Here is a 24352-nt window from a genome sequence, read left to right on the forward strand (position 1 = left end):
CGTCATCCTTTATTGGATGTGGAGGGAAACAGAGTTACAAGGGATGAGGAAAAGGCTGAGGTACTTAATGTCTTCTTTGCATCAGCCTTTGGCAGCAAGATTAGTTGTTCTCCTGATACTCAGGTCCCTGAGATGGTAGATAGGGACATGGAGCAGACAATGGGTGCACATCTTTCCCACTTCTCCACTCTCCTTTTCCCCTTCACCTCCCCCTTCTCCTCCAGGCTAGTTACAATAGCTCTTCAAAGTTTAGAATATCCTTGGGATGGTCAAACCAGCATGTTCCTGTTGTTATTGCTCCTGAATATGTTTCAGCTTTTGTTTAAGGTCAAAGAACTACTTAGGAATGCCATGAAGTGATCTTCCCAGAAGCAGGAGAGTGAGGAGTGTCAGGGAATGTGGGAAGATCTGGGCAGGCACCTAGAGCAGTTAACTGCAGTGGAGGCTGAAATAAGTCTAATTGGGAAGGAATGGGAAAAGCACCTCTGTGAATCCTTGGCATAGACTACCTTAGAAGACGGTACTTCAAAGATCCAAAAGGGTAGCTGTGGGGCTTTGGCATAGCTGCCTTGGATAGAGAGGACATTAAAGAGTTGTCTACCTTCCCTGGTCTCTCACAGGACCATTCTGTTGCAGGATTGATGAAGGCTGAAGAACAGCAGGTGTTGCATAGGATTGCACTAACTGAGGGTTCCTGGTTCCCATCCATGAGCTGGTTCATTAACTGGAGAAACAAGTGTTCAGCAAGACACACTCACCCCTTAGTTGTCCCAAAGAGCCAGTGTGAATGTCTAATGGAAAGTGGAGGCTGACAGTGGACTATCGTGGCCTGAATGAAGTGCTGCAGTGCTGGGCAGTCTAGAGCTTCCATACAAACTGGAGTCAAAGGCAGCCAAGTGCTATGCCACCATCAATATCACTAATGCATTTTTCTCCATCCCTTTGGCAGTAGTGTGCAGGCCACTGTTGCAGGGACATCCAGTCCACCTGGAATCGACTGCCCCAGGGGTGGAAACACAGCCTTACCATTTGCCATGGACTCACACAGATTGCCATGGAACAGGGGGATGCTCCTAAACAGCAGAAACACATTGATGACATCATCATGTAGGGCAACAGAGCAGAAGTTATTTTTGAGAAAGGGAAGAAAGTAGTTCAAATCCTTCTGAAATATGGTTTTGCCGTAAATGAAATTAAGTCAAGGGACCTCCACAGGAGATCCTGACACAGACTGGCCAGGGTTAGGGGGACTGCTGCTCAGGGATGGGATGGGCATCTCCCATTGGGTGGGGAGTAATTGAGCATCACTTGGTTTGTAGATAAAATCATCATCATCATCATCATCATCATCATCATCATCATCATTATCTTATATACTTAATATTTATTACTAATATTAATAATAGTAATAATATTTTCTCTTCCTTTTCTTTTAATCAAACTGTCTTTTTCCCAACACATGAGTTTTTAACTTTTTTTGGTACTGATTCTCTCTTATTCCACTGGGGAGGTTGGTGAATGAACAGCTGTGTTCCTGTCATCTTGCAGCTGTGTTCCTTTTGTCTTGCAGAAGGACAGAAATAGCCCATATGCAGGTCTTCTTCCTGGCTGGGGCCTACCAGGCACTTAAGCAGAGGGGATCCCACAATCAACATGCCAACCAGGCAGCTTCCGCTGGCCTGACAGGGACACTGGGCAGATGAGAGCCTAAAAGTATGGATCCCAGCCAGGAGTCAAGGGCTGACCTGTCAGCTCCTTCACAACCATGTTCCTCCTGTGGGCCTATGAAAAACTTGAGACATAGCTGAGCTCCTCACAGCATTTCCACTCATCTCCTTCTTGTTGCCTGCAAGCTGATCAGATACATGCCACCTCACATTAATCTTTGAATGATGCGTGAATGTTCAGCAACTTTATTATTCCTGACAATATGGCAAACAGTTTAAGTTAGAAGTAACAGAGGAGATGAAGTTGAGGTTTTTAGATCCTGGGAACTGGAATATTGGGAGTTCAGTTTCCAGGTTAGGGTTTAGGACTTAGGGCTTAGGGCTTGCCTAAAGGCTTAGGGTTAAATAGAGCATTTCTATCCTAGTGATAAGGACAGAGATTAAAGTGAGCAAGAAGTTAATGTTATGGGTTTATGGGTTTGAGCTTTGGCTTCAAGGGAAGGTTTGAGGTTAAGCGGGAGAGTAGTGGATTACAGTCAAGGGGAGAGAGTAGCAGTTAGGGGTTAGAAACAGGGTAAGAGCCTAACAGGAATGTTTTCAGAGTCAGTGTTGCAGTAGCATCAACATTACCTGAACCCTCTTACCTCTTCAAAATTGGTAGTTTCTTCTGGTCAAGCCCCTCTTCCCTCCCCCAGATCACACACCTCTCCTGCCCTGGCTTCTCCTGACTTTCCCATATCAGCTATCTTCTTAGGGGGTACATTCTGATAGTTTTTATGATCTCAGAGTGTCTTTCTAACCTCTGCTGGCTACTCCATTCCTGATACAGAAGTGGCATTGTAGTCAGGAGGGTGCAGGGCACAAAGTTCTGTAGGAGCACCCTGCACAACGTATCTAGCAGCTCTGCACCACCCCAAAAGTGCCCTTCCTACCCACCAGCTTTGGATCTAAAATGGCTCCTACAGCTCCTGGGTAACTTTTCACAGGCTATCAAGCAGGCTTCAGCTCCCCCCAGGCACTTTGGAGGCAGTGGTCACCTTTGTGTGGAAATCTGAAAAAAGCCACATTTTTTAGGAAAAAGATGAACCCTCTGACATGTGACCCTTTATCCAAGACCTCTTCCTTTATGGGGATTACCAGATACTTACGAGGAGAGGATCGCACAAACTACATCCATCCAGGTGCTTTTGCCAGCCTTTCAGATAGGTACACTGGCAGATATGAATGGCACAGATCCCAGCTGGGAGTCAGGAGGTGGCCTGTAGGCTACTTCAGAAAGAAGTCAACTCACAGTCCACTTCACAGACTTAGGACTGCATTAGGAATCTCTGAGGCACCACTGACGTCTTAATATGATACCTACAAAACACACGCTTTTTGGCTCAGGACCTGCCCAGGTAGAAGTGAGCTGGCTGTGATCCTTCCAGCCCATAATCCCGCTGCTGGACTCCCAGCCTCTCTGACACACAGGATCCGGTTCCGTGCCAGTTCTGGGAATTGCTAGGGCAGGAGGGACCTTGCAGGCAATGTCCGAGCCCCGTGCCTGTTGGCGGTCTCTCAGCTCCTTGCACACAGTGAGGATCACACTCAAGTCCAGAAGCTGCGTGCCTGAAGCTGGCCTAGAAGACACTCAGAGGGTGCTCTGAGCCCCAGCTGCAGCTGGCGGTGCTGCTCTGCAGACCGAGGGGGCTGTGGTGCCTGCTACCCCTATTCCCCTCTGCCTGTGCTGCTCAGGCTGGGCAGAAGACCCAACTCACTGGGGATATCTTCTGTTGAGACCCTTTCAATCTACCCTGATGGCTCAGTAGCACAGAGCAGTGCTTGGCAGGACCATAGGGTGTCTCTAAGGGCAAAAAAATGACATGGTTTAATGGATGATCCTGGCCGTAGGGGAATGGTTGGACCAGATGATCTTGGAGGTCTTTTCCAACCTTACTGATTCAATGAATCTGTGATAAGGGCACAAAGGGCAGGCAAGTGCTGCACTCGATCCAGATTGCAGGGTTTCAAAGAAGCTGTCCTGAACCACACTTGACTCTTGGATACCTTTGCCTGCTGGCTCCTCACAACCACTCTGGGCACTGCAGAGCCCTCCATAGCCCATGGGCTCCTCATGTTCTCCTTTTTCTTTGGGATACTGTACATTGGATGGTCACTCTTTAGATGAAGAAACACTCAGTGCCCACACAATCTCACAAATTCTTCCTCTCCAGATTGCTCTCCAGGATGCCATTTACCATCAGTCCCAGCACCAGTTGGACAGTACCAGGCAGGAAAGTCAAAGGCCAGGTACTGTTTACTGGGCCATGTGCAACCAAGAAGGATACTCTCTGTTCAGCCCTCAGTCCTTCACTGATCACTCTGGGACTCTGATCCATGGTGAAGTCCAGGAGCAAGTGGCCTGTTCAGGGAGCAGCACCTTGGGTGTGTTCCTGACACCAGCATTAGAAGAGGTGCATAGAGATGCCACTGCAGAGACAATAGGACTCTTGCCAAAGCGTATGAGATCTTAGGAATAACACATAGGCAGGGGCACAAAGGAAGAGCTTGGAAGTGAATGGGGAGCAGCATGGAGAAGGCCTCGTCCTGCTTCTGGCCATAGCTGCGGCTCCAGGGAAGCAGCAGCCCCAACCCAAAGGCAGCAGAGCCCAGAGGGCAGTGAGGGGAAGCCCTGAGGGCCACCGGGGCTGCTCCTCCACGTGGCAGCTGGGCTCTTGGCCCTGAGCCCCTTCTGTGTGCTGGAGCTGCTCCTCCAGCTGCAGGGAAGATTGGAAAAGATGGCAGCTGAGACCAGTGAATTTCTGACGGCTTATCTTATCTATTTACACTGAAAGATTGGTTCTTTAAGTATGATTGGGTCAAATAAACTATAATGAACAACAGGTAGGATGATAAGAATAAATTTAATCTTCTCTAAAAATAAAAAAGATTTTAATTTCTCTGAGAAATCCTGCCTGTCTTGTTAAGATGATGGTCATGTTTCTGATGCTTAAGAAGCAAGAATGTAAGCAATTTCCTTACGGTATCTTTCAATGCCAGGTTCCTCTTGCTGTAGATGAGGGGGTTCACTACTGGAGGCACCACTGAGTACAGAAGAGACAAGACCAGGTCCAAGGATGGGGAGGAGGTGGAGGGGGGCTTTAGGTAGGCAAACATGGCAGTGCTGACAAACAGGGAGACCACAGCCAGGTGAGGGAGACACGTGGAAAAGGCTTTGTGTCGTCCCTGCTCAGAGGGCATCCTCAGCACAGCCCTGAAGATCTGCACATAGGAGAAAACAATGAAAACAAAACAACCAAATAAAAAAGAAACACTAAACATAAGTGCCCCAACTTCCCTGAGGTAGGAATCTGAGCAGGAGAGCTTGAGGATCTGGGGGATTTCACAGAAGAACTGGTCCAAAGCATTGCTTCGGCCCAGTGGCAGTGAAAATGTATTGGCAGTGTGCAGCACAGCATGGAGAACCCCACTGCCCCAGGCAGCTGCTGCCATCTGGGCACAAGCTCTGCTGCCCAGGAGGGTCCTATAGTGCAGGGGTTTGCAGATGGCAATGTAGCGATCATAGGCCATGAGAGTAAGGACTGAAAACTCTGCTCCGGTCAAGAAGGCAAACAGAAAGACCTGGGCAGCACATCCTGCATAGGAAATGGCCCTGGTGTTCCAGAGGGAATTGGCCATGGCTTTGGGGACAGTGGTGGAGATGCAGCCCATGTCTAAGAGGACGAGATTGAGGAGGAAGAAGTACATGGGAGTGTGGAGGCGGTGGTCACAGGCTACGGCAGTGACGATGAGGCCGTTGCCCAGGACGGCAGCCAGGTAGATGCCCAGGAAGAGCACGAAGTGCAGAAGCTGCAGCTCCCGTGTATCTGCGAATGCCAGCAGAAGGAACTCGCTCACAAAGCTGATGTTGGGCATTTGCTGGTTCTGGTCATGGGGTCCTGCAGAAGGGAGCAGAAAGCTGGTGATAATTAACCATAGACTTAATTCCTTAGAGAAAATCAATTTCCATTCCTTATTTAAGCACCCCAACGTACTTCCACACTTCCAGGCAGATATTTGGCAGGTCTCTTTCATGTGGCCTGATTGATGCTACCAGAGGGTGTCTTCTGTGAGCATGGGACTCTGCTGTGGGCAATGCAGGCATCACCCCTGCTCTACAGAAATAAGTAAAGAGCAACATGGGGCAATCTCAAATTAAATTCACTTCTGATATATTGAAATTTTCCACTTTGTTTTTCCCAGTTTACCCATCTGTGGTGGAGGGTTGATGGGAAATCTTTATTGCGTTTTCATTCATTTTCATTCATACTCAGAGGCAAAAGACTGTCCCTTAAGTGTGTAGTGTCCTTCAGAGAGGACAGCCAGCCTGTCCATAAAGGCTGGTCTCTTCTGCTGGCATCTCCTTGAGCTTCACGACAATTACATTCACCCGAAAAAAAGCATGACACTGCTGAAAGCAGAAGAATCTAGGCTTAAAGGGCACATCTCCAGACACCGTACCCTATCCCCATACTCTACTTCCCCCAAGCACACCGAGGGCTCACTCCATGTGCATGTGAAACCCCCATCCCCAGCCAGCCTGGAAACAAGAACAGCAGCAGCACGGCCAGGTGGAGAAGCCAGGAGGAATGCCAGCCTGCTGCTGCCAGGGGAGGCAAGGCCAGGGAGGGACAGATGTTCATTGCTTCTGTCCTCACCAAGAGCTGTTTCTCTGTCCCCATGTCTCCTCCCTGTCCACACTCACAGACCCCATTCCACAAGCTGTATGCTCAGCTTTGCTCTATAGAGGACTCCTGGGGACAGGGCACTGTCCATGAGCATCACAGAGGACGCAGCTCCTAAAGATCAGCTCAGGTAAGCCCTGAAGAGACCATAAACATGATATTGCTGTAGTCTGTATGCTGAGATGTGGGAAGAGAGTATATAGACTCATCACTTCCATATTGATCTCTCAGTGCAATGCTCCAGGAGTCCCACTCTCCTGTACAATCCTGACAACCCATTACCATGAAACCTGCCTTCCCTCCACAGCAGGAATCTGAAAACAGACTACATAAAAAGCCCTCTGCTTCAGATAAACCAAGCCTTCATCTTCCTCTTGAGATTTCCCCTCATAAATGCCATTCTCTAAAGCATCTTCTACTCTTTGCTTAAGACAGAGGAAGAGCCACCCTAACAGATGCTATCAGGCATCGGTTGTGCCAGCTGTAGAAGACCCCTCTGGCAACTGCACCTGCATTACCCTGCTTCCAGACTCACCGTGTCAAGAGCCTGCAGATCTGTCCTGCCACACGCTGCCCTCTGCTGTTGCGCTCCTTGCTGCCTCCAACCCCTCTCTCCTCTCCTCTCCCAGTGCCACCTGCAGTCAGAGCCCCCAGCCCTGCTGTGCTGTGCAGAGGAGCTGCTCCTGGGCAGAGCTGTCTCTCTGCAGTGCCAGGAGTTCCCTGCAGCACAGGAGCCCGGCCCAGCTCAGCAGCACAACACCTGACCATGATATCAATTGCTCTGTCCCACTGGGCTCCCTTGAGATGTCCTTTGTCTCCCCACAAACCTCCTTGGAAATGCACCAACGCAATCACTGATATTCCCTCCCTCAGCTGCTGGGAGACTTCTTTCAATCTGTGTCATTCCTCCCGCCAAGGACACAGCTGGGTATGAGAAACCCCTCCCCTTGTCCCGTCACAGGGAGGACAGCTGGGCAGTGGCAGGCAGGGATCTCTGTACCCCTGCTGAGGGACGGGATTCAGCTGAGTCCATTGAGGCACCTCATTTGGAGTCTGTAGTCCTGGGGCTGGAAGGGAGCTCACCTCCTTCCATCCACACTTCATCTGGGCATTTCTCCTGCTAGTTCTGCTGGGCACAAAATCCCCTTGTCCTGTGGTAAAGGAAGGAGATGGAGAGCAGCAGGGAGTGGTTCGGATGGAAGCACCTGGTAACATCTCAGGTGCCACAGCTGCTCCAAGATATTTCCGGGTATCTGAAAGATCCAATGCAATAACTCTGGGAGTCAGGGCCACATCTGAGGATATCCTCTATGATCCTGCTGGGAAATCCCATTGGCCAAGGGAAATGAAAGCAAAATATTGCAATATGGATAATTTAATTAAAGGGAAAATGAAAAGGGAAAACCAAACTAAACGAAACCAACCAACCAACCAAAACCAACCAACCAAAGAAAGAAACAAACAAACAAAAAAAACACCACCAACAAGAACAAAAAAGCAAAGGCCATGTGGCAGCACAGAGATTGATGAAAGAAATAAAGAAATTATTCTCTAATTCCCATCAAAGAATGATGTTGGGAAAAAAACCAGGAGGAAGGACTTCAATACGCATAGCAGTTGTTTGAGAGGATGAACATTTTTATAATGAGAGTCTTTTCTCTCCTTTTAGTGCTGTTTTCATAACAAGAGCCCTTTCCCACATTTTATTGCTGTGTGACATTATATGGTATGGAATATCCCTTTGGCTGGTCTAGCTCAACTGCCCTGGTGATGTCCCCTCCTCACCTCTTGCCTACCTCCAGCCTGATGGCTCTTGCGAAGGGGTTAGAGTGAATCCTTATACTGTGCCAGCATTGCTCAGCAATAGACACAACACTGCTGTGATACCACTGCTGTTCTAGCTACAAGTGCAGAGCACAGAACTGTGTGGGCTGCTGTAGGGAAAGTTAACATCCCAGCCAGACCCAGTACACAACATAAGGGTGAATTATGTATAGCTCGATGGGCCGATGACACCTGTGGTGGTTTTACCTTACTAGACAGCTGAACTCTGCCACAACCACTCTCTCACTTCCTCGCCTCACAAGAAGAGGGGAAGAAGAAAAGGAAAGAAACAACTAATGGTTGAGATAAGAATAATTAATAATTAATAATTAATAATTAATAATTAATAATTAATAATTAATAATTAATAATCAACAATCAACAATCAACAATCAACAATTAACAATTAACAATTAACAATTAAAGGAAAAAATATTAAGGGAAAATTATTACTAATTAAACAATTTAACTAAGGAAAAAAAAAAGGGAAAGGGGAAAAGGGAAAAAAAAAGAAAAAAGAAAAAAATAAAGAAAACAAAAAGAAAAACAAGAACACTAGCAAAGCCTGTGCAGAGGTGCAGAGAAAAGAAATTACTCTCTACTTCCCACAAATAAGCGATGCTTGACTCGCCCTTGAAGCTGGGCCTCAAAGCACATAGATGTTGCTCAGGAGGACAAACAGTTTTCACAAGAGCCAACCCTCTCCCATCTTCTTCATTTTTCCACCTTTTATTGCTGAGTGTGATGTCATACAGTATGGAATATCCTTTTGCTTGGTTTAGGTCAGCTGCCCTGGTGATATTCTTTTCTCACTTTTTGACCATCCCCAGTCTGCTGACTCTCAGAGGGATAGTGAGAGTCCTGATGCTGTGCCAGCACTGCTCAGCAGTAGACACAACACTGCCGTGATACCAGTGCTGTTCTAGCTACAAGTGCAGTGCACAGCACTGCATGGGCTGCTGCAGGGAAAGTTAATTCTATCCCAGCCAGACTCAATACAACACCTCAGGCCATCAAGGTAGAGATGCAACATACAGATGGGCTCGTGATCGAGGGGTGGACCTGACCATGGACGCTATAGCACAGGTTATTCATGACTGTGAAACATGTGCTGCAATCAAGCAAGCCAAACGGTCAAAGCCTCTTTGGTATGGAGGACGATGGCTGAAATAGAAATATGGAGAGGCCTGGCAGATTGATTACATCACACCCCCTCAAACTTGCAATGGCAAGTGCCATGTACTTACAATGGTGGAAGCAACCACCGGATGGCTGGAAACATATCCTGTGCCTCATGCCACTGCCCGGAACACTATTCTGGGCCTTGAAAAGCAAGTCCTATGGCGACATGGCACCCCAGAAAGAATTGAGTCAGACAATGGGACTCATTTCCGAAACAACCTTATAGACACTTGGGCCAAAGAGCATGGTATTGAGTGGGTGTATCACATCCCCTATCATGCACCAGCCTCCAGGAAAGTTGAACGATACAATGGACTGTTAAAGACTACATTGAAAGCAATGGGCGCTGGGACATTCAAAAACTGGGATACGCATTTGGCAAAGGCCACCTGGTTAGTCAATACTAGGGGATCTGCCAACCGAGCTGGACCTGCCCGATCAAACCTGTTACATACTGTAGATGGGGATAAAGTTCCTGTTGTGCATGTAAAAAATATGCTGGGTAAAACAGTCTGGGCTATTCCTGTCTCAGGAAAAGGCAAACCTATTGGTGGAATTGTTTTCACTCAGGGACCTGGATACACTTGGTGGGTGATGCAAAAGAACGGAGAGGTCCAGTGTGTACCTCAAGGGGATTTAATACTGGATGAGAATAGCCCATGAGTTGAACTATATTATGACAATTATTAAATAATACTGTATGTCATCACTACCATGATTGCTATATGTCAATGTCCTATTAATGGTATCCCAGTAACAGCCACGCAGATAATAATGAGTAGAATTTGATAGAATTGGACAAGCACAATGATGTGATGGAATGAAAACGGGCTTGGGCATGTGACGATACAAAATCACACACCATCTCTTCTGCCCTGAATGACTGCTGTGACAGATGGAGCCTGAAGTCAGTCATGGACTATGGAAACTCAGTGGACATTCTATATACCATAAATGAAAATGGTGAATAATTGGAAATTATTGGAAAGGGTGTAACCTGAGCATGACATAAATGGCAAGGAATAAGGAGTGGATATATGTCCTGGTTTTAGCTAGGATAGAGTTCATTTTCCTCCTAGTAGCTGGTAGGGTGCTATGTTTTGGATTTAGGATGAGAATAATGTTGATAACACCTTGATGTTTTAATCGTTGCAGAGCAGTGCTTACACTAAGCCAAGGACATTTCAGCTTCTTCCACTGTCCTGCCAGTGGGCAGGCTGTGGGTGCAGCAGGAGCTGGGAGGGGACAGACCCAGGACAGCTGACCTGAACTGGCTAAAGGGGTATTCCATACCATCTGACGTCATGCTAAACAATATATAGGGGTGGCTGGCCAGGATGGGAGGACCGGCTGATCAAGGATAGGCTAGACATTGGTCAGCGGGTTGTGAGTAATTGCATTGTGCAAAATTTGCACTTGTTTTGTACACATTATTGTTTTGTTGTTGTTATTATTATTATTATTACTTTATTTTCTGTCCTAATAAACTGTCTTTATCTCAACCCATAGGCTTCATTTTCCTGATTCTCTCCCCCACCCCAGAGAGGGAAGGGGGAGGGTGAGTGAAAGGCTGTGTGGTGCTTAGCTGCTGGCCAAATTAAACCACAACAGGCCCCCAGGCCACCACAGTCCCCCGGCTCTTCAGAGCATCACAGCCAGCTCGGTGCCTTGATGCTGTCCATGCACTGCTCAGGAACAGCAACCAGAGCCATGGGTGACCAACACAGCTCTGGTCGCATATTGAAAACACAGCACCACAGGAGCTGCTCTGCAGACAGTAACTCCATCTCAGCCAGAGACAGGGGTCCATGCTGGACAAGAAGGCTCCTTCTGAGCTCAGGAAGGAGCCAGGAAGGTGCTAATAAGCAGCAGGACAACTGAGGAACCCCGAAGCCCCTACTGAAGGCTCACTGAGTGCCACCTGAGAGGCAGTGCTGGCCAGTGGGGAGGGCCAGGAGAAAGACGTGTGAAGACTGTGAGAAAGAAGTAAACTCAGGGTTTTAGCAAATCGTTAAAGTCCCACTTGAGTCCCAGAATGGAAAGCAATGTATATCTATGGATGGAGGAGAAGAAGGCGAGTCCTGGGACTGGGGCAGGTCTGAAGGGCCCTACATGAAGCTGAGCTGATGGAGAAGTGTCCATCTTGCATGTGTGCCTCAGCATGGGAGAAGGGGCCTTCCCGCAGTGTGGGGTGGCTGGGCTGTGTTCAGGAGCTGACCTTGCCCTCTTCTTTCCTGCCACTCCCCATACAGGGCAGGCCCTCGGGAAACACCCCTGAGCCTGAAGATGCACCAACCTGCTGCAGTGAGGTGCCACTGCTGCAGGGGAAGAGGGGAGGGTTGGTGAGATGTGGGACCTGCGGGCAAGAGTGGTGTGTGCAGAGCATGCAGGGACATCTGCAGGGGCAGCGTGTGCGTGAGATACAGCAGTGAATGGAGCCCACAGAGCGTGAGCCTGTCCAAAGTGGACTGGCCAGAGCTCAAGTGCTCAGCCTGATGTGAGCAGGCAGAGGAGAGCTCTGCAGCCCCAGGGCACACAGCAGCCCCAGCAAAGGAGTCTGGTGAGTGATGCCTTGCAGCCCTGGGGCAATGGTAGTGACCGTATGAGCTCGGTCTGCCTCCCAGCCTGCCCAGCATGGCTCTGCAGAGTGTCCCCATGCTCCAGGCACCACAGCCCCCTCACTCTGCAGAGCAGCTCTGGTTGTCCTGTCAGAGGTTTCAGCTTTTGCCTAAAGTCATCCTCCAGGTCTGCTTCCAGTTTTTTCCACAGAGGTGGCCACTGCCATAAAGATGCATGGAGGGAGCTAAAGCCTGCACGAGGGCCTGTGAAATGTTACCCTGGATCCATAGGAGTCATTCTGGAACCAAAACATTTACATAGGATGTACACTTTTGTGGTGGTGCAGAGCTGATCGGCATATTGTGCAGGATGCTCCTATGGAACTTTGTGCCCTTTTTCCTCCTGACTACAACACCACTTCTGTCTCAGGAATGGTGTAGCCAACAGGTGAGACAGATACTCTGATATCATGAGAGCCCTCAAAAAGCTGATCCTGATAAGATAACCAATATGAGGATGACAGGAGAAGCCAGGACAACAGAAGTGAGATTTGGGGGAGGGGAGAGGAGCTTGGAAAGCAGAAATGAATGATTTTGTAGAGGTAAGAGGTTTCACATAATGTTGATGATACTTTAAAACCGAGTTAAAACAGTCTTGTAAAGCCCTTAGCCTATTTTAACCAGTAACCCTAATCCCTAAACCTAAATGCTACTCCACACCCTGACAGGAATCCACTACTCTAATGCCTGACCTTAAAGCATCCATTGAAGACAAAAGTCAGCCCATAGCCCCTTTTTCTTACTCTGTTGCTCACCATAAACCTTGCCCTTAATACTAACATTAAAATGCTCTAGTTAACCATAGAAAACTTCCAGAAAGACCTAAGAAAACCAACCAACCAACCAAAAACAAACAAAATAACCAACTAAACCACAGAACTTGCCCATACCCTAACCACAGACCTGACACCACAAGCAGAACACCAAACACTCCCAATAAATATTTCCTTAATCTCTAAACCAGCAAGGTGAGCCCTTGTCCCTAATCCCATGCATGACCACCTAACATACAAAGTCCCTGTTCCTGTGAATTAACCTCCTCACCTTCAACCCCTCTCCTAAACCTTTACTTGAGGCACTTGGCCCTTTGGGGCAGGGCAGGCATTGTGAGGAGGCTGTGCAGTCACATGGCTTTCAAAGATGAATGTGAAGAGCCATAGATCTGATCAGCTCATAGAATACAAGGAGGAGATGGGTGGAAATGCTCAGATCAGCTCGGCTCTGCCTCAGGATCTCCTGCCCCAGCAGGAGAAATGTGACTGTGGCAGTGACTGTGAGGTCACTTCTGTCCCTGCAGTTGATAGGGCAGCAGCAGGAACGTGTCACAGAAAGGGACTGTGAGGTCACTTCTATCTGAAGTAGCTGACAGGTCACCCTTGACTTAGATCTGGGATTTGTACTTTTGGGCTGACATCTGCCAGTGGCCCTGCTAGGCCAGCTGAAGGCACCTGGTTGGCATGCTGACTGTGGCATCCCCTCTGCCTGCATATCCAGGAGGACCCAGACAAAAAGAAGGTCCAAATATGGGTTGTCATATCCCTTCTGCTTGAGTCCATGACTGGACAGCAGAAGACATAAGGCTTGGTTGTGTCTACAGAAGAAACTGCAATGCCGGCTGCAGGCCCATGGCTTGGAAGATGCTGGTGAAGTGACTTCTGCCTGGTTGGCTGACAGGCTGCAAAAAGGTTGATGGGTTGGGATGCCTACTTCAGGAGTGGTTTCCACCCTGATGGAGTTTTCTTTGGTAGTAGGAAAGAGCAGGAGAGAAAAAACAGCCACAAAGTGCACCTTGGAAGGTTGGAACTGGCCATGAGGAGGAAGAAATGTCCCTCAAAGGGTTGTGCTGTGGTGCCAAAGGTCATCTCAAGAGTGTTATGATCAGACCCTGGCTTTGTGTTTCAAGGAACAGCTGATGAGGGTTGACGAGACATCAGTGAAATCATGGAAATGCCAGGATGAGAGCAAGGTGGTAAACAGAGATGGGTGTCTGCAGATTTCAAGGAAATAGGGCAAAGTGTGGCACAGCATAGGAAAGCCTGCAGAGGAGAAGGCAGAGGGTGCTGGCTAGAAGGGAAGGCCCCAACAGCCCTGACATTTTTTCCCGTTTGGCTAGAGCTTATGAGGAGACGTTATACTCATTGCAAGTGAACCTCATTGCTTCCTTGCAACCCTATGCAGAGGTGGAGAGGTGTCATACCACTGTTTTTCTTGTGGCATCACACTGCGCACCACATCCCACAGACCCTAGGAAGAGCCCTGAGCAAAACATGGGGGTGCAGGATCTCCCCTCCCAGTAGCTAGGGTCAGGCCTTGGCCCTTCTGCTTCACTAAAACAAACCAAGACTTCTCAGCACAGTGCCTTTGCCTGTCTATAATCATGGCTTCCAGTTATCTGCCCTAACAAGTCACTGGGGAGGCTTTGTTGGTAACAGCCCTCAGTGGGGCCCATTAAGACTCCAAGTCACTTCAACTGTTCCTTCTGACTTTACTTTTTTAAGCAATTGCATCATTCTCCTCTCAGTACCTGTGCTTCATAGACTCAGCACCAAAATACACCATGGAACTCATTAAAATGCAGAAACTCCTTGGAAGCCATATCTCTCCCACAGTTTTCTTCAAGATTTGTACAGCTAATTGGAGAGCTTTCATGGTTTACTTAAGGAGGAAGATTTCAAAGAGCATCTAATAAAAATCCTTTATCATTTTAAACAATGGATTTTGCTGCATTTCAATTTGGAGCATCATTCTCCTATTGATATTGATCCAGGATGGCTTTGGAGACATGCATAGGGAGGAAAAGCAGAGAGGTCTGACTGAATGGACAACCTTATTGCTCACCACCCCAGCCCTGCCATTTCTCTCACTGGCGCTTGCATCACTTTTCCTTACACCAGATTTCTGCATCGTAGTCTGCACCTGGATGTTACTGCTCCTTTGCACCAGCTCCCTCCCATTTTCCTTAGAGATCTGGATGCACTCAGGCACAGAAGGGTTTTTCCTATCTCCAAACAAACAACAGGAAAACATGCTGAAATTTTCTAAAAAGCAAAGCAAGCTCCTCATCTTGTATGCCTCCATTGAGGTATACCTTCCCAAAAGGATGACTGCATAATAAGTGTTTTATACTGAGAGGTAGGAAATTATAAGTATTAAGATAAGTATTTATCCATATCATATGAATTCGATGATAAATGATGAAGAGTTTCCTAAGGACATGATTAGACAGACTGCTGATAGATGAGCAAGCTTGAATTCCCTCAAGCTCAAAGCAGCACCTGGGTCAGGTGAGAGCGATCTGAATGATCAAAGAGTAAGGGGAGGGCAAAGCAGGAGAACCATGGGAAGTGCATAGGTCCAGACAGGCAGCTGGAAAGGGGACATGCAATATGGACTGTTTAATCAAGACAGATGCAAGTACCTGGAAGACGAGGGAGCACAACATGATAGACAAAGCGATGGCAATGCAAGTACAGGGGAACATCAGTATTTCTTTTCCTGTGACGAATACAGATCTTTAAAATTCACGTTCCTTCGTGATGGAAACTACGCTGCGTGACACTTTAGGGAAGGAGTTGAATAATTTAAGCCTATAAATAGTTGCTTTATTAGTTAAGTACTGAACAAATTACTAGGTATTCAGGCAGAGCTTTGTTGTCTGGCCATAAGCAACCAGTGCCAAGATCTTCAGAGTCGTTTATTCACATTTGAAATATTTCCTTGAAGTCACATTTCATGGTTATGCTTTCAAGAAAATTATTAGGCCTCCAGAGACTCTGGTGCATTTACAGTAATTCCCTGGAATGAAAGCTGTATGAAAGGACCTGCAGGAGACCAGAGCCCGTTGGTGGATCAGGTGGAGTCAGACGGAGTTCCCAGGGCACATCCACTGCCAGCAGTGGGCTTTGACCCTGCAACTGCAGCCCAACCCAGCACATCAAACCCCTTTGAAAGACAAACCCCTTCTTCGGTGGGTTCTTGGGGTTGATCTGAAGTTGAAATGCCAGTTGGGATCCCAAGATACTCTCCCTTGTTCCTAGTAGACACCTAAACATCCATCTACCATCCTGGGTCTACTGTGGAAAACTCAGGCTGAAAGACTCAAGAGCAGGACATTTCAAATGGCTGAGGCCGAGCCCATCAGGTTGCCCCACTTTGGGAAATCCTCCTTTTCAAACTGGGAATATGAAAGTGAAAAATGCGAAATGATCTGTCAGGTCAATTCACAGAGTAAGGGAAAGTCATATGTAGTATGCTGGAAAAGGCGAAAGGCATTGTATTGTGCCTAAAAGTAATCTTGGAGACCTAATCCAGTTCATCTAAGATAAAGCAGAGTGAAGGACATGATGTCCTAATACGAAGAAGGATGTAAATCACTGGTGAAGAAACTGTCTTTCTGTGCCAATATGGATTACCAATATGGATTACATGAGCACTAAAACACCTAATGGTAACATGTCCCACCCTAGCTCTGTCATCCTGTGGGACAGGGGAGACAGAGCTGCCAGCCAAGGGATGCATTTGGGTGTGGAAGGTGGGGCCTAGCAGAGACAAGGCCAGGAAGTTTCCTGGCAATGTCCCTGACCTGGACCCCAGTAGGCAGCAGACTTCCCTACAGGTAGGGTCCAGCGTACATACGGGGCCCTCTGTTCCCCTTAGAAGGCTTTGCCCTCTCCCTGCACACCGCAGTGCAGAGCCTGCCCCTGGACACTCCATGACTGCCTTGCAGGTCCTGGCAGGCTGCGGTGAGGGGACGAATGCCCTAGGCCCCCTTCCTGCTCTGCCCAGGCCAGCAAGGGCCCAGAGCGGCCTCCTCTCCCCTGCCCCTGCAGCTCTGGGCTCCATTTGTGCAGCCCTGGCTCTGCAGCACCAAGCCCCGCTGGGAGCCCTCCCCTGCATGCTGCCACCGCTCCCTGGCACTGCTGTTGCCCTCTGCCAGGCACTGCCCAGCCCAGCCCAGCCCCTGCCCACCTCTCCCCACCTCCCTGCCCTCTCCCCAGCCCAGCCCAGCCCAGCACAGCAGCCCAGGCTGAGCTGGCCCCAGGGCAGCGCCCACTGCAGGCTGTTGCAGGACTCTGGGCACAGCCACCACAGCCCCAGCCCCTCGCAAGGCACCGCAGCTGCTGAGACAAAGGTGGCTCTGGGCCTCTCCAGCAGCCCCCAGGCTGGGGCCAGTCATGGCTCAGGAAATGGTGATCCATGAAGCTGCAGGAGCCCTGCTCTCTTGCCTGGGAGATCCCCAGCACAGAGTGCCTGTGCCCCACGGGACCAGCCCCACTCCCCAGGCCAGCACAAGAGGCCTGGCCCAGCCACAGTGAGGGCTGCCCTGAGCAGGGACCTGCACAAAGGGCTTTCTATTTCTCCTTTACACCTCACTGCAGGCCCAGAAATGCTGCCCTGCTCTTCCCCGGGGCCATCCCTGCTCCCAGAGAGCCTTGCCCAAGTGGTGTGCCCATGATGGACTGGCTGGCCATTGCTAGCAGCAAGGTGCTCACCCTTGCTGTGCTCACCACAGGGCCCTGAGCTGGTGGTGCTGCTCTACAGACCCAGGGGCTGTGGTGTCCTGGGACCCCCTGGCAGCTCCCCACTGCGCCTGCTACTCCAATTGGGCAGCAGACCCAACTCTGTGGGGATCTGTGCTGCTGAGCCCCTTTCCATCTGCCCTGATGGCTCAGCAGCACAGGGCATTGCTTGGCAGGACCATCAGTGTTCCCTGAGGGCACAAAGGGGAGGTGAGTGCTGAACTAGATCCACATCATGTTTTTTCATAGAAGCTTTCCAGTACCACACTGAACTCTTGAGTACCTTTGCCTGCTGGCTCTTCACAGCCATTCTGGGCATTGCAGAGCCCTCCTTAACCCATGGGCTCCTCAGGTTCTCCTTTCTCTTTGGGACACTCTACCTTAGATGGTCACTCATTAGACAAGGAACCGCTCACTGCCCACCCAGACTCACACACTGTCCCTAGAGTTCCCCTGACATCTCCTGGCAGTTCCAGATTCCTCTACAGGATGCCATTTTCAATCAGCTTCAGGTCTAGTGGGACAGTTCCTGGCAGGTAAGTCAAAGGCCACTTACTGTTTGCTGAGCCATGTGCAAGCAGGACGTACTCCCAGTCTAGCCCTCGGTCCTGCAGTGATGACTCTGGGGCTCTGAACCATGGTGAAGCCCAGAAAAGCAAGAGGCCTGTCAATGGAGAAGCTCCTTGGGTGTATTCCTGACATCAGCTTTGGAAGGGGTGTGAAGAGATGTGTTGGAGATGTCACTGCAGAGAAAATTGGACAGTCACCAAGGTGCACAAGATCTCAGGGCTTACCCAAACAAGCACACAAGAAGCACACTGTGGAAGCCAAAAGAGAGCAGCAGTGAAAAGGCCACGTCCTGCTGCTAGCCATGGCCATGGCTCCAGGGAAGCAGCAGCCCCAACCCGAAGGCAGCAGAGAGGCGGAGCCCAGTGGGCAGTGAGGGGCAGCCCCAAAGGGTCACTTGGGCTACTCCTCCATGTGGCAGCTGGGCTCTTGGCCCTGAGCTCCTCCAGCATGCTGGGGCTGCTCCCCCTGCTTCAGAGTAGATGGGAAGAGATGGCAACTGAGAATAGATGAAGTTCTGCTGGATTATTTATTGTCTTTATCTACACAGGAAGTTCGGTTCTATATGATATGAATGGATTAGACACAAACAAACAAACAAAAATGCATTTCGTTATCAAATATAATTATTAAATCAAAATCAAAACTTTCAGAAAATCATATAAAAGAAACTATTATGGTCCTAATAGGTTTCCAAAAGCTCTGAGTCCTGTTAGGATTGTGAATCCATTTTAATGATGAAGAAGCATGTATCCAATTAGTTTTCTCACTGCATCCTTCAGCTCCTGGTTCCTCATGCTGTAGATGATGGGGTTCACTGCTGGAGGCAACACCGAATACAAAACTGCCATCATTAGGTCCAGGGATGGCGAGGAAAGGGAGGGGGGCTTCAGGTAGGCAAACATGCCTGTGCTGATAAACAGGGAAACGATGGCCAGGTGAGGGAGGTATGTGGAAAAGGCTTTGTGCTGGCCCTACTGAGAGGGTATCCTCAGTACAGCCCTGAAGATCTGCACATAGGAAACAACAATGAAAATAAAACACCCAAATGATAAGGGTGACTACGCTGTCTTTCTGACTGACACTGACTACGATGAGCCCAACCACCCTGAGAAATGACTCTGAGCAGGAAAGCTTGAGGATCTGGGGAATTTCACAAAAGAACTGGTCCACAGCATTGCCTTGGCAGAGGGGCAGGGAAAATGTATTGGCCATGTGCAGGACAGCATGGAGAAAGCCACTGCCCCAGGCAGCTGCTGCCATCTGGGCACAGGCTCTGCTGCTCAGGAGGGTCCCGTAGTGCAGGGGCTTGCAGATGGCAACGTAGCGGTCGTAGGCCATTTCTGGCCTACGTAGGAAATTTCTGTAAGGACAGAAATTTCTGATGACAGTGGCCCTGCTAGGCCAGCTGAAGGCACCTGGTTGGCATGCTGACTGTAGCATCTCCACTGCCTACATACCCAGGAGGACCCAGACAGAAAGAATGTAAATTGCTTGCAGAAGAGATAAAGGATCATAGAATCATAGAATCATAGAATATCCTGAGTTGGAAGGGACCCTTAAGGATCATCAAGTCCAACTCTTGACACCGCACATGTCTACCCAAAAGTTCAGACCATGTGACTAAGTGCACAGTCCAATCTCTTCTTAAATTCAGACAGGCTCGGTGCAGTGACCACTTCCCTGGGGAGCCTGTTCCAGTGTGCAACCACCCTCTCTGTGAAGAACCCCCTTCTGATGTCAAGCCTAAATTTCCCCTGCCTCAGCTTAACCCCGTTCCCGCGGGTCCTGTCACTGGTGTTAATGGAGAAAAGGTCTCCTGCCTCTCGACACCCCCTTACGAGGAAGTTGTAGACTGTGATAAGGTCTCCCCTCAGCCTCCTCTTCTCCAGGCTGAACAGGCCCAGTGACCTCAGCCGTTCTTCGTACGTCTTCCCCTCCAGGCCTTTCACCATCTTCGTAGCCCTCCTCTGGACACTCTCCAACAGTTTCATGTCCTTTTTATACTGTGGTGCCCAGAACTGCACACAGTACTCGAGGTGAGGCCGCACCAGCGCAGAGTAGAGCGGGACAATCACCTCCCTTGACCTACTAGCGATGCCGTGCTTGATGCACCCCAGGACACGATTGGCCCTCCTGGCTGCCAGGGCACACTGCTGGCTCATATTCAACTTGCTGTCTACCACGACCCCCAGATCCCTCTCTTCTAGGCTGCTCTCCAGCGTCTCATTGCCCAGTCTGTACGTGCAGCCAGGGTTTCCCCGTCCCAGGTGCAGGACCCGGCACTTGCTCTTATTGAACTTCATGCGGTTGGTGATCGCCCAGCTCTCCAACCTATCCAGATCCCTCTGCAAGGCCACCCTCATTCGAGTCCACAACTCCTCCAAGTTTGGTGTCATCAGCAAACTTGCTCAAAATACCTTCTATTCCTACATCCAGATCGTTTATAAAAATATTGAAAAGTACCGGTCCTAAAATGGAGCCTTGAGGGACCCCACTGGTGACCGCCCGCCAGCCTGACACAGCCCCATTTACCATAACCCTTTGGGCCCTGCCCATTAGCCAATTGCTCACCCATCGTATGATGTTTTTATTTAGCTGTATGGTGGACATTTTGTCCAGTAGGATCCTATGGGAAAGCGTGTCAAAAGCCTTGCTGAAGTCCAAAAAAATCACATCAGCTGGTTTCCCTTGGTCCACCATACGGGTGATCTTATCATAAAAGGAAATCAGGTTAGTTAGGCAGGATCTACCCTTCACAAACCCATGCTGGTTGGGACCAATGACTGCTTTGTCCCCCAGGTGCGCCTCAATAAGTTCAAGAACCAACTTCTCCATGATTTTACCAGGCACTGACGTGAGACTGACAGGCCTGTAATTGCTAGGGTCTTCTTTCTGACCCTTGAAAATCAGCACAACATTTGCCAGCTTCCAGTCTACTGGGACCTCTCCAAATTCCCAGGATCATTGAAAAATAATTGAGAGAGGTTCCGCGATGACGTCCGCCAGCTCTTTCAGCACCCGGGGATGAATCCCATGCGGACCCATGGACTTGTAGGGATCCAGGTGGAGTAGCAAATCCCGCACACGTTCAGGGTCGGTTGGGAGTTTGACATCCCCACCGTCCCGGTCCTCCAGCTCAGGGCACCCTGGGTCCCGAAGCCCATCATCGGCATTGAAGACAGAGGCAAAGAAGGCGTTAAGCGTCTCTGCTTTGCCTATGTCATTGTCTGTGAGGAGACCTTCCCTATCAAGGAGCGGCCCTATGTATTCTTTAGTTCTCCTTTTTCCATTCACATATCTAAAAAAACCCTTTTTATTTTCTCTCACAGACACAGCCAGCTTCAACTCTAGGTGTGTTTTGGCCACACGAACTTTCTCCCTACAAACATGAACAGCATCCCTGTATTCTTTCCATGACACCTGGCCCTCCTTCCAGCAGCGAAACACTCTCTGTTTCTGCCTAATCTCCATTAGAATGTTCCTGGTCAGCCACGCCGGCCTCCTGCCCCGCCTGCCTGACTTGCGATATTTAGGAATTGCCTGATCTTGTGCTTCTAGGAGGCATCGCTTAAAGAATGAGCAGCACTGGTGGACATCGAGGCCTTCAAGAGCAGTTTCCCAGGAGACCTTGATGACTAGTTCCCTGAGCAGCCTGAAGTCCGCTTTCCCCATATCTAGGGATGAGGTTTTGGTGGCACTTTTCCTTCTGTCACCGTAAATTTTGAACTCAACCACTTCATGGTCGCTATGACCAAGGCGGCCACCAATCACCACATCTCCCACCAGACCCTCTCTGTTTTCTAGCAACGTGTCTAGGAGGGCTCCTTTCCTAGTTGGCTCCGTTAGCACCTGCACCAAGAAGTTATCATCTAGGTGCTTCATGAACCTCCTGGACTTGCTCGTGTCGGCCGTGTGGCACTCCCAGTTAACGTCTGGCAAGTTGAAGTCCCCCATAAGGACAAAGGGAGTTAATCTCGAGGCCTCTCTTAGTTCTGTAAAGAATAATTTATCGGCGCTATCGTCCTGGCCAGGCAGTCTGTAATAGACTCCCACAACGACATCCCCTTTATTCGTTCGTCCCTTGATCCTTACCCAGAGGCTCTCAACTTTGCCATTGCCGACCTGAAGTTCCACACAGTCCAGCCCCTGCTTCACATACATCGCCACCCCACCACCTCGCCTACCCTGCCTGTCCCTCCTGAAGAGCCTGTAACCATCTATCGCAACACCCCAGTCACAGGACTCATCCCACCAGGTTTCACTTATGCCGATGATGTCATAGTTGCGGGACTGGGCCAGGACTTCTAGCTCATCCATTTTATTCCTCATACTGCGTGCATTCGTGTAGAAGCACTTCAGGTGCGTCTCCTTATACTCAGCACCTTGTGGATCTGTCCGAAGGACCTCACTGGCACACAGCCCCTCTGATTCTAGCGTACCATCCCTTAGGTCTTCACTGGCGTGCCTGGTTTTAGCCCCTTCCCCCTTCGACTCTAGTTTAAAGCCCTATCTATCAGCCCTGCCAACTCCTGACCAAAGATCCTTACCCTTCTCCGAGAGAGGTGCATCCCATCCGGTGCCATCAGGCCCGGTGTAGCATAGACCTTCCCGTGATCAAAGAACCCAAAGTTCTGCCGGTCACACCAGTCTCGAAGCCACGAGTTTATGTGAACAGCACGCCTTTCAGCTGCCGTGGTTTAACCTGGCCAGCAGCTAAACACCACGCAGCCGTTCGCTCACCCTCCCCCCTCCCTTTCTGGGACGGGGGAGAGAAATGGAAAGTGAAGCCTGTGAGTTGAGATAAAGACAGTTTAATAAGACAGGAAAATAATAATAATAATAATAATAATAATAATAATAATAATAATAATAATAATAATAATAATAATAATAATAATACAATGATGATAATAGTACTACTAATAATAATATGTACAAACAAGTGATGCACAATGCAACTGCTCACCACCCGCTGACCGATGCCCAGCCTAACCCCGAGCAGTCCGGCCCCCTCCCCCCGGCTAGCCACCCCTATATATTGTTTAGCATGACATCAGATGGTATGGAATACCTCTTTGGCTAGTTTGGGTCACCTGTCCTGGGTCTGTCCCCTCCCAGCTCTTACTGCACCCCCAGCCTGCCTGTTGGCAGGACAGAGCAAAAGGCTGAGGTGTCCTTGGCTTGGTATAAGCACTGCTCTGCAACAATTAAAACATCGGGGTGTTATCAGCACTCTTCTCATCCTAAGCCAAAACACAGCATTCCACCAGCTACCAGGAAGAAAATTAATTCTTTTCTAACTGAAACCAGGACATCTATCCACCCCTTATTCCATACCATTTATGTCATGCTCAGGTTACACTCTTTTCCATACATTCTAATTAGTCACCTATAGTAGTCATGGTAGTGATAACATACAGTATTATATAGTAATTAACATGGTACAATTCAGTTCATGGGCTATTCTCACCCAGTGTCAAATCTCCTTGAGGTACACACTGGACCTCTCCGTTCTTTTGCATCACCCACCAAGTGTATCCAGGTCCCTGAGTGAAAACAATTCCACCAATAGGTTTGCCTTTTCCTGAGGCAGGAGTAGCCCAGACTGTTTTACCCAGCATATTTCTTACATGCACGACAGGAACTTTATCCCCATCTACAGTACGTAACAGGTTTGATCGGGCAGGTCCAGCTCGGTTGGCAGATCCCCTAGTATTGACTAACCAGGTGGCCTTTGCCAAATGCGTATCCCAGTTTTTGAATGTCCCAGCGCCCATTGCTTTCAATGTAGTCTTTAACAGTCCATTGTATCGTTCAACTTTCCCGGAGGCTGGTGCATGATAGGGGATGTGATACACCCACTCAATACCATGCTCTTTGGCCCAAGTGTCTATAAGGTTGTTTCGGAAATGAGTTCCATTGTCTGACTCTATTCTTTCTGGGGTGCCATGTCGCCATAGGACTTGCTTTTCAAGGCCCAGGATAGTGTTCCGGGCGGTGGCATGAGGCACAGGATATGTTTCCAGCCATCTGGTGGTTGCTTCCACCATTGTAAGTACGTGGCGCTTGCCATTGCGAGTTTGAGGGAGTGTGATGTAATTAATCTGCTAGGCCTCTCCATATTTCTATTTCAGCCATCGTCCTCCATACCAAAGAGGCTTTGACCGTTTGGCTTGCTTGATTGCAGCGCATGTTTCACAGTCATGAATAACCTGTGCTATAGTGTCCATGGTCAGGTCCACCCCTCG

At 49.1% G+C, this 24352-nt stretch overlaps 2 protein-coding genes across 2 annotated transcripts in view; both read right to left on the bottom strand.

Moving 5' to 3' along the window:
• The window catches only part of LOC311216502 (olfactory receptor 14A16-like), a gene marked incomplete at both ends in the record, with an annotated part of 307014 nt that overhangs the window by 271232 nt on the left and 11430 nt on the right, over window positions 1-24352 (bottom strand). The gene's annotated exons all lie outside the window — the stretch shown is intronic.
• On the bottom strand, window positions 506-5582 carry LOC311216661 (olfactory receptor 14A16-like; the record flags this gene model as incomplete). The annotated part of the gene is made up of 2 exons (XM_084298189.1): window positions 506-724; window positions 4689-5582. 2 exons carry the CDS (start codon window positions 5580-5582, stop codon window positions 506-508), a joined length of 1113 nt encoding a protein of 370 aa, XP_084154315.1.

This window comes from Netta rufina (genome assembly GCF_964035555.1).
Source record: "Netta rufina genome assembly, chromosome: 18".
NCBI lineage: Eukaryota > Metazoa > Chordata > Aves > Anseriformes > Anatidae > Netta > Netta rufina.